Source organism: Felis catus, chromosome F2, assembly GCF_018350175.1.
Source record: "Felis catus isolate Fca126 chromosome F2, F.catus_Fca126_mat1.0, whole genome shotgun sequence".
NCBI lineage: Eukaryota > Metazoa > Chordata > Mammalia > Carnivora > Felidae > Felis > Felis catus.
Genome location: NC_058385.1, coordinates 9,216,865 through 9,226,506, shown reverse-complemented (window position 1 = coordinate 9,226,506; position 9,642 = coordinate 9,216,865). Strand labels below are relative to the sequence as shown.

Here is a 9,642-nt window from a genome sequence, read left to right as displayed (position 1 = left end):
GGGCAGAGGGAGAGAGAGAGAGAATCTTGAACAGGTTCCATGCTCAGCACAGAGTCTGACATGGCGCTTAATCCCATAACCCTGGGATCATGACCTGAGCCAAAATCAAGAATTGGATGATCAACTAACTGAGCCACCCCTCTGCACAATCTTTTTATTTTGGTGTAGTCCCAATAGTTTATTTTTGTTTTTGTTCTCCTTGCCTAAAGGGACATACCCATAAATATGTTACTAAGCCTGACTTCCAAGGGATCACTATCTATGTTTCCTTTCTGGAGTTTTATGATTTCAGGTCTTGCATTTAGGTCTTGAATCCAATAGTTTGTTTTCTTTAATTCCTGAGTAGCATTCTCTGGTATGAAACTACCATTTTTTTTTAAACCATTCATCTATGGAGGGATATTTCCGTTGTTTCCTGTTTGGAGCTATCACAAGTAAAGCTACTTATGAACAATCCTATGCAGGTGTTTACCTGCATATAAATGTTTATTTTTCCGAGAAAAATTCCCAGGCGTGTGATTGCTGGGTTTTGTGAACTTTCATAACAATCTCCTTGCTGTTATAATCAGGAGCCGCAAATGTGCAATTGTTACAATACAGGAGGTTGTCAATAAACTCCATCAAAGACAAAGAGAAGTTGAATGAAAGCTTTGGGCGATACAGCAAAACAACATTCATCAGGATAATTAGTGATAGCTGCTCTAACAAACAACCCCACAATCAGTAGCTCGAAACAGTAACAGTTCCTTTCTTAATCAATATCCATTGTTGATCACGTCGCCCTACTGAGCGGCTTCCTCTCTCTTTTGTGACTCCTCGTATTGAGGGGCTTCAGCATCTCTCCCATCTTAGCTTTGGGCTGGGTGGACAAAAGAGGGAAGAAGAGGATATGAAAGATAGCTTGGGATGTTTTAAGAGTCAGACATGCATACTGCATACATTGCTTCTGTCTGCATTCCATTGGCCGAAACCAGTCACATAGCCTCTACTTAACTGCAAGGGTTGGGGGGGGGGGGGATTCTGTCTTCCAAGAAGAAGTAATGGAATATCCATCTTACTAGGCTTTGTGTCAATAGCGAACAGCATCTGTGAACAGATGGAAAAACGGAACAGTTTGTTTTTGCCATCAAAGCCTTGCAGGTTGAACTAAGCCCGGCTTGAGGAAAACTCAATAGCAATCCCGGAATCGTTTCCTGTGAAGACAACTGACAGAGTTAGAGAAAAGGTAATGACACTTGTCTCGGTACCAACAGGGGTGTATGGGTAGCTATAGTCACTAAAGCAGCTGGTGCGTATGCTGCGTGTATTAAACTCTCCGGACTAGAGGCCAGTAATCTTTGGGAGGTACAGGAATGGAGACGGGATGCGGAAAGTAGAGGTGGGAATGTGCCAACACCAATGTCACCAGCCTCACTTGCTGGCTCTCAAGAGCTATTCTCGTTCTACGTGTTGCAGCCAGGCTGAAGGCAGGTTAAGCTAGGATCAGCAAACCACAGCCCAAAGTTCACGCCCAGCCCTCCGCCTGTTTTTGTATGGCCTGTGTGCGAAGGGTGAGTTTTATGTTTAAATGGTTGACAAAAGTGAAAGGAAAGAACCATGTTTTGTGACACGGGAAAATATATGAAATTTATGTTCATCACCCATACGGAGAGTTTTGTCAGAACATAACCACACTCATTTGTTTCTGAACTGTCTATGGCCACTTTCACTCTACGATGACAGAATTAAGTGGTTACGACAAAGGCTGTATGCCCAAAGACAATGCCTGAATTATTTACTATCTGGCCTCCGTTTGCCAACCCCAAGGATAAGCCATCTGGGCCGAATGGTTTTCAACGGTTTCGAAAATATCGTTAAGTTCATGGAAGGCTATTCCCCTTTCAAAGCCAACTTTATTTAATGACTTTTTCACATTGAAAACGTAGCATTGAAATTTTTTTTAGAGGCCCCCTTTTAATTTGACCCTGGAGTCCCCAGTCCAGAGACAGAACTGCAACACATCTAGCTTTGAAGAGTCCTAAAATATTACATAACTGTAGCATAATCACATTATATGACTGAAAACCTTTAAATACCATGAAAAAGATTTTCCCCAGGCGTCAAGTGTACATGTTTTTAACTGTATTTAGAAATCTTTAGCTTTTTCAAACTTACTTATTCCCCACTGAGCAGCCAAGTTCAAAAGAGTGTCAGCCAAAAAAAAAAAACAATTTAAAAAAAAATGTTCCCATACTGTCCATGTGGTGAAATACTTCATCTCCTAAAATAACCTGCAAAGTCGCAGCATTAACATCATCATTGAGAGGAATGAACAAACAGCGCTTGGGTTCTTTTCATATCCAAGGAAAAGCACGTGAGTCTTCTCCTCCAGCACCTTAGGGAAACTACCACATTTCATGCCGTTTTAACAACTGGCAAGATTTTTGCTCTCCACATCTGATTTTGCCTAAATTTTCAATGGGTAGCTGGTAAGAGCACTGGCTTGGAGCTCAGACTGTCCGGGGCCCAAACTCCCCTCTGGTCCTTAAGTTGCATGACTTTGAGTCAACCACACGAAGGGACTCATGCTACACCCACCTTACGGGGTATTGTGACAGGTAAATGGGGCCCAGCATAAAAAAATACATAGCTCAGTGCCTGGTATGCGCAAAATGGTCAATAACATTGTCCATGTGTAACGATTGTTGTCTCACTGGGGAGCGTGCAGAGCAACGAGAGCCTTCTGCTTTGTGGCTGGGGCAGACAAAATGGCTGCATGGTTATAACATGTAGAAATAGCGTCAGAGACAAGCAACGGTCATTGTCAACAAAACCGTCTGTCAGTGGATTAAGCAAATTCCAACAGAAAGAACCTCTTCCGTTTACGGAGGCAGTGGGTAAATATGGACAGAGATATTATAGGTATTAAGTCCACACAAACAATTACTTTGCATTAAGCTCTCTTCAACTCCTAGGACATCTTAGAATGTATCCAGTGCAACCATCTGGCTCCTTAAGTCGTTCCGCCCCTTCCCGTGGTAAGGAAAGCACCATTCGTTGAGACAACCAATTTCAATTTGAGGCTATCCCATTGACCGAACTGAAAAAAAAGATCTCTTTGGTGCTCACATTCTTTGGATCAGGCTCCATACTCAGGAGCCAAATCTGATACCTCTCACCTTTGACAGATCTTGGAATATCCAATGAGATCGTCTATACGGCTCTTACACTGACTTCCCCAGTCCCTTCCACTGTTCCCTGCACTACAGGATTGGTGAGGCCTTCGCCATGCTGGCCACATATCCTACTGTGCTTCAAGTACAACATAGTCCCTTTCTTTGCAAAACAGCTCACCTGCCTGGGACCCTGCCCTCTGGCAAATGTATAACCACATAAATTCGCCAGAATAGAGTATTCTAAATATATTCTGCAGTTCAGTCCTACATTTGAGATGACATTTCAAAGCAAAAGTGTTTGACCTCTTCCCTGGGTTCTGTTCTACAGGTCAGAATCACATACCGACAGTTCTTTTCTTTTTTTTTTTTTTTTATGTTTATTTTTGAGAGAGAGAGAGAGAGCAGGGGAAGGGCAGAGAGAGAGGGAGACACAGAATCCGAAGCAGGCTCCAAGCTGTCAGCACAGAGCCCAATGCTGGGCCTGAACCCATGAACCGTCAGATCATGACCTGAGCCGAAGTCCGAGGCTTAACTGACTGAGTCACCTGGGCTCCCCACGTACCGACGATTCTGAAAGGCAGCATAAGAAACTGGAACTGCAGAGTGCAGTGCCCAGAGAATTTAAACCTGAATGCCCTGCTGACTTAGTTCGCCATATACTAGTGGGAATCTAAGCAATACAGAACCCAGCAATTAAATGAATGTGCTTTTCTACATTCATGTCAAACTTATGTCAAGGGTGGCTTAAGAGTCTGAGTTTTTATTTCACTTGCAAGCTAGCAAGTGAGCCTACCACAGTATTGTGGATGCGGCCGGATGACATGAGATGCCTGGACCAGAGACAAAGGAGCCTATTACTCAAGGCACAGCAAGCTGTCCGGGCTTCATGCTCCTGTGGTTTTCACTTGCCTCTCGTGTGCCCCACAAGGACAAAACAGACTGGCACTTGTGAATGCTGAGGACGCCACAGGTGTGCACCACAGCTGAGAAACCCTGAGCTTAAAGATCCCCCAATTTTTATAGGGCTATAAGCAAGTTTACTCAGCTTTTATCCTGGAGGGAGGCATTATCTTTATTATGCTCGTCAGCAAATAAGCTCCCTGTCTCCACAAAGCTTACAATCTACTAAGTGGGACACTTACTCATGGATATCCACTTGATGGGGAGGGGGGAGTTGCTTTTTTTTTTTAATGTTTTTTTTACATTTATTTCTTTTTGAGAGATAGAGAGAGACAGAGCGCAAGTGGGGGGAGGGGCAAGGAGAGGAGGAGACACAGAATCCGAAGCAGGCTCCAGGCTCCGCGAGCTGTCAGCACAGAGTCCGACACAGGGCTCTGACTCACAAACCATGAGATCGTGACCTGAGCCAAAGTCAGACCCTTAACCGACCAGGTGCCCCATGGGGGGAGTTGCTTTTATAAGGAGACCAGCTCAGAAGCAATCGCAATAATGCAAGCAAAGAGTGATGCCATCCGGAACCAATCAAGGGCAGAAGAAATGGAAGGGAGGGTGCAGAAGAGATATGGTAGAAATATAATTAAGATGAGTGACTTACTGGAGGTTGGAGGTGAAGGAGAAAGGACTATCTGTGATGAGCCCGTGTCTGGGCTGGGGGCCTGTGTGCCTGTTATGTCAGTGGTCATAGGTAAGTGAAAGCAGGAAAGAAGGAGAAGAGCAGACTTTGGCAAAAGGGGACTGATTCCATTTTGGACATGTCAAGATTTGAGGTAACTATGGGATGTCCAGACCGGGACGCCAAGACCCAGAATACGGATGGAGCTGCCACCAGAGATGTAGACGACTTGGCTCAAGGTGAGTAACAGAGCCTGAGAAGAACACAGATCCCAATCAAGCTCAGAAACACACTTCAAGGACACGCAGAATAGAAGAGGGCATCCAAGGGGGGAGAGGTCCAGCAAGCCCTCGGGGGTCGGGAACGCCCGTGGACCAGGCTTTGAGTGAGCACAGACACTGGGCAACCTGAGTGTGGTCGGCCCGGCCAGTGAGTCTTGGGCAATGGGAGGAGCCTTCATGGCCGGAACGAGCATCATGCTGTCATTCTTTGTCATTCTGGGTCCTGGTAACCAGAGGGGTCTTTGCTTCCTCGGTGCTCAGAGGGTAGAGGTGTACAAGTGTGAAGGTAGGAGCCAGGAGATTGTCAGGTTTGGAGGTATGTCTAAAAGAGTGTGTCCCATAAGACAGGGACGAGGAGGAGAGCTAGAAGTGCAGAGGTCTGAGGGCGCACCAGCAGAGGTGGCGTCAATTCCTCTTGTAAAATACATATCTGTCTCTAACGCGCACGCTTTGAGGGGAGTATAGGGTGAGACCCATGGCTACAGATGAGAAAGCCAACCTCTGGTCACGCTATGATGACCTTGTCTGGGGGCCTTGGATCACATCCCGGATCCTATCATTGTCCTGGTCACCAGCCAGGCATCCTCACGACTGTCAATGGGCTGCACATCCCTACAGGGAAGGAGACTTACCCTGGAGGGGCTGGAATCCCTGCGTTGTCACCTGAGAGGGGGCTGTCCAGTTTGGGGGCGTCTCACATCGTGCCCGAGTAGACATTTCAGGCAGCCTCAACCAACGGAGCTCCTAAAACGCGTAAGTCGAGATTAGTGTTTAATCGGTCCTCCAAGATGTTGAAACTCTTAAGAGCTGAGAGTCTTTTGGGAGGAGTGGAGAGCAGACCTTGGCAGCCTTGCTCAAGCTGGTGAAGGGCCTCCACCTTGGAAGTCTCAAAGATGGGCGGCTACCAGCAAGGACTTCAGAGCCCTCGTCGAGGCCACATCAGGCTCCAGAAAGAGTTCGGGAGTCAGGGCTGTGCACTAGAAAGGAAGAACTTCAAATAAGTCTGAAGACTATGACAGTAAAATATAAGGTTATATAAAACATGCATTTTTTGAGAGGCAACAGAAATTAATAGAACACTTTAGGTCTGATGTGAGGGACGCCACCCATTTCAGAGCCGTACACCTCTCTTTTTGGCAGAAAGCCGACTGAACAATTATCCACGTGAACAGTGAACAGTTTATCCATGAAGGAGTCACAGTTACCCCAGGGTGATGTGGGGCATCCAAGACCCGCCATTTTTTTCTTCAGGAAGGAAAAAAAAAAATCCTCCCCAGCCCATTGCGTCTTCCTTTCCCTCATCCTGCAAAACACTTGCTCGCGTGACCATGCTCAGTTCAGGGTCCCCCATTTCACCCCACTGCCCGGGTAAAACTGGCCACACTCTCCTTTGTGTGCTCAGGTACCCTCTCACTGAGATCGGTGCACCTTTTTATTTGCAGGTAGTATTTCTTCTAGTAAACTCCAGCTCTTAAAGGACAAGCACCTTGTTTCACTGTCAGATTCCTCAGCCCCTGCTCCAATCCTTGCTGTAAAATTGGTCCTTGACAAATGTTGGATGGCTGACCTGCTGGTCAAGAGGTTCACATGGCTCCCTTCCCACCCAGATTCCCAGAAGAACCAAATACGAGGCAAGCACCGAGACTAATGTTGTAAGAACTATTCTGGATTTCCAGGACCGGTTGGGAGAAGGAATGTGAGGAAGGAAACGAGAATTCCAGGTCTGTGAGCAGAGGAGGCAGAGAACACACAAGACTGTGCCGGAAGCCATTTCCCCCCCAGTGGCCCCCAGTCACTGAAGACTGGAGCCCACAGAGCAGGGGAGGCTGGAAGAAGCAACTGTTTCCAGTTAGAAGAGAACGTGGGAAGGAGGAGGAACCAGCCCACAACTTCCTTGTTGTCATTTCACTTTCCCCATCACAGATAAGCCCCTATAAGAAAGCCCTTGAGGTTGAAAAGGTAAGTGACATAAGTGAGCCAGAAGGCCTAGTGGCCCACAAATGTCTCTCTTACCCTGCCTCAAATCCCACCCATCAGAAAGTGGGGAGAACTTAGGGACACCCGGGTGGCTCAATTGGTTAAGCATCAGGCTCTTGATCTCAGCTCAGGTTTTTATCTCAGGGTCATGAGTTTAAGCCTTGGGCTCCATGCTAGGCATGAAGCCTGCAAGAAGGAAGGAAGGAAAGAAGAAAGGAAGAAAGGAAGAAAGGAAGAAAGAAAGAAAGAAAGAAAGAAAGAAGAAAGAAAGAAAAAGAAAGAAGAAAGAAAGAAGGAAAGAAACAAAGAAGAAGGAAAGAAACAAAGAAAGAAAGAAGGAAAGAAAGAAGGAAAGAAAGAAGGAAAGAAAGAAAGAAGAAAGAAAGGAAAGAAAGGAAGAAGGAAAGAAAGAAAGAAGAAAGGAAAGAAAGGAAGAAGGAAAGAAGAAAGAAAGAAGTAAAGAAAGAAAGAAGAAAGGAAGAAAGAAAGAAAAAAGGAAGAAAGAAGAGAGAAAGAAGGAAAGAAAGAAAGAAAGAAAGAAAGAAAGAAAGAAAGAAAATGAAAGAAAGAAGAGAGAAAGAAGGAAAGAAAGAAGGAAAGAAAGAAAGAAAGAAAGGGAAAGAAAGAAGAAAGAAGGAAAGAAAGAAAGAAGGAAAGAAAGAAAGAAAGAAAGAAAGAAAGAAAGAAAGAAAGAAAATGAAAGAAAGAAAGAAAGAAAGTTGAGACAATTTAGAAATGTCAAGTGCAAATACCCTGGTGTCCTCAGGTGAGTGGAATGGACCCGTGTTCTCTGTCCAGGACGTGTTCTCTGTCTCTAGCCTGGTGGCAGGGGTGCCAGCAAAGACACCACCAGGAGCTTGAGTGCCTACATTGCCACTCCCCTCCCAGTGTGCTGGCCTCCCTGCACCCAGTTAGACATGACCCTCCAGATGCTGTAAAGGTGGCCCGGTACCAACCCCATTCCTGTGGGCATTCTGTGAACTCTAGATGTATCCCTCAGATTACCGTGGGGGTTGCTGAGCCCCATGGCCAGCAGGAGGCCGCCATATCCCCCTCGTACCGGTCTGCTACGGCTTTAGTCCTGCCCCTCCTGGACTGGTGGGCACGTCCCGCTAGCACCTTTCGCGTGTCCTCGCCTCCTACACCTCAGCAATCCCTCCTCCCTGAGGCCCTTACCCGGGTGTGCTCTCAACAGAGTGCCCCTGCCCAACCACACTGCGGCCAGGGCCCTGGGTGTCACTGCCGGGACTTTATCATCCCAGCTTTCTGGTGACTGCCGGAGGGGTGGGTGGAGGGGAGAAAATGAGGCTAGTAGCAGATGGAAGCCTATAGATACATTCTTCTCCGTTCCTTCCCCCACCCCCCACCCCCATCGTGGACTAATTAAAAAGGTAGTAGTCTCAGCATCCCTAACCATCAGATACCCATGCAACCTTGTAACCCACTCAGGGATGCACCAGATTGGGATAGATTTGCTCTCTCGCCTTCTGGGCCTCACCCTGTGTTTGCTCTCATCCCAGCTTCCCCAGATCTCCCTCCCAGGAACGTGCGAGCTGGGAGATTGCAGGCTAAGCCTGAAGTGGGGAGCCTGGGAGGAGAAGGGTCTATTAGTCACAGAGAGTGGAGAAAAGGAAGGACAGATTCTAATGCTCCAAAAAATAGAATGGCTCGGGCTCACCTGGACCCTTCTCATTCTCCAGAAGCCAGATGAGAGGACTTACGCGCCTTCAGGAAACCTCAGAGACATCTGGGCTCAGGCCCCTGCATGCAGGAACAGGGATCCCCATGCCCACCTGCTCTCTGCCTCCCGGAGAGACTGAGGGTGACATGGGAGAGCCCCCCACTCCCGCCCACGGGAGGGGACCATGGATGTGAGGAGCACGGCTTCTCAGAAAGCCGAGCACAGAGCTTGACCCCTCTGCCAGACCCTCCTTGAAAATTCCTTCTCTTTGTGTGTCCACAACCCCGGCCAGAGCTGGATGACAAGGCAGCACGGAGAACAAAGCAGGCTCCGTGTGGCTCAGGGACCGAGTCACCGATGCCAAGGAGCCAGGCCGACCTACAGCTTCATCCAGGCCTACTAGGTCAAGACCTCGGGCGCACAATCTAACATTTCCATCTTTAGCTGACTTGTCTACCGAGTGGGAAGGCTGAAGCCCCGGGGAAAGTGTAAAAGCCTTTGAAACGGGCCTAGGAGATCCCTGAGTTGTCTGTCGGTGCTGGGCATTGCTCCATAGACGGTCACGAGTTATCGGATTCCAGAGGCGTGTGTCCCCGTGACGGTGCCCGGACAGGCTGTTTTACAATTCGGTAGAGACGGAAGCTAACTTACAGGAAATTGATAAGGTGCCTGCAGATCTATGTACCGGTCTGACGCTGGGCGATACAAATCCGTTCCGGCTGGTGGAAAAGATAAGACTCTGCAAGTTCAATCTGAATTGGCACTCGTGTTTACCTTTTAGCAGTTCCCTTCTTGATTAACGATTTACACAAAATCTTTGATGGGCGTTCATTTTACCAAAGGCCACGATGTTACCTTTTTGAAAAGTGTCCGTCATAGTCCTATCGAGTGACTTAAAAGGGCTGGAGGCGGAGGCAACGAAGCCGTGTGTATGGAGCGTCAGACACGGAGTATGTAAAATACAGGATAGGAAGG

The 9,642-nt window shown here is 47.4% G+C and overlaps 1 protein-coding gene across 3 annotated transcripts in view; it reads right to left on the bottom strand.

The window, feature by feature from the left end:
• Nucleotides 1–728: 728 nt before the first annotated feature.
• The window catches only part of LOC111558578, a 47,455-nt gene continuing 38,541 nt past the window's right edge, over nt 729–9,642 (bottom strand). For all 3 annotated transcript variants that reach the window (XM_045050289.1, XR_006592813.1, XR_006592812.1), the window contains 3 exons: nt 5,850–5,986; nt 5,642–5,753; nt 729–859 (listed from right to left, as the gene is read on the bottom strand). In XM_045050289.1, the coding sequence (XP_044906224.1) occupies nt 5,949–5,986 (38 nt within the window). In that variant the 3' untranslated portion in view covers nt 729–859; nt 5,642–5,753; nt 5,850–5,948. The remainder of the gene's footprint in view (nt 860–5,641; nt 5,754–5,849; nt 5,987–9,642) is intronic.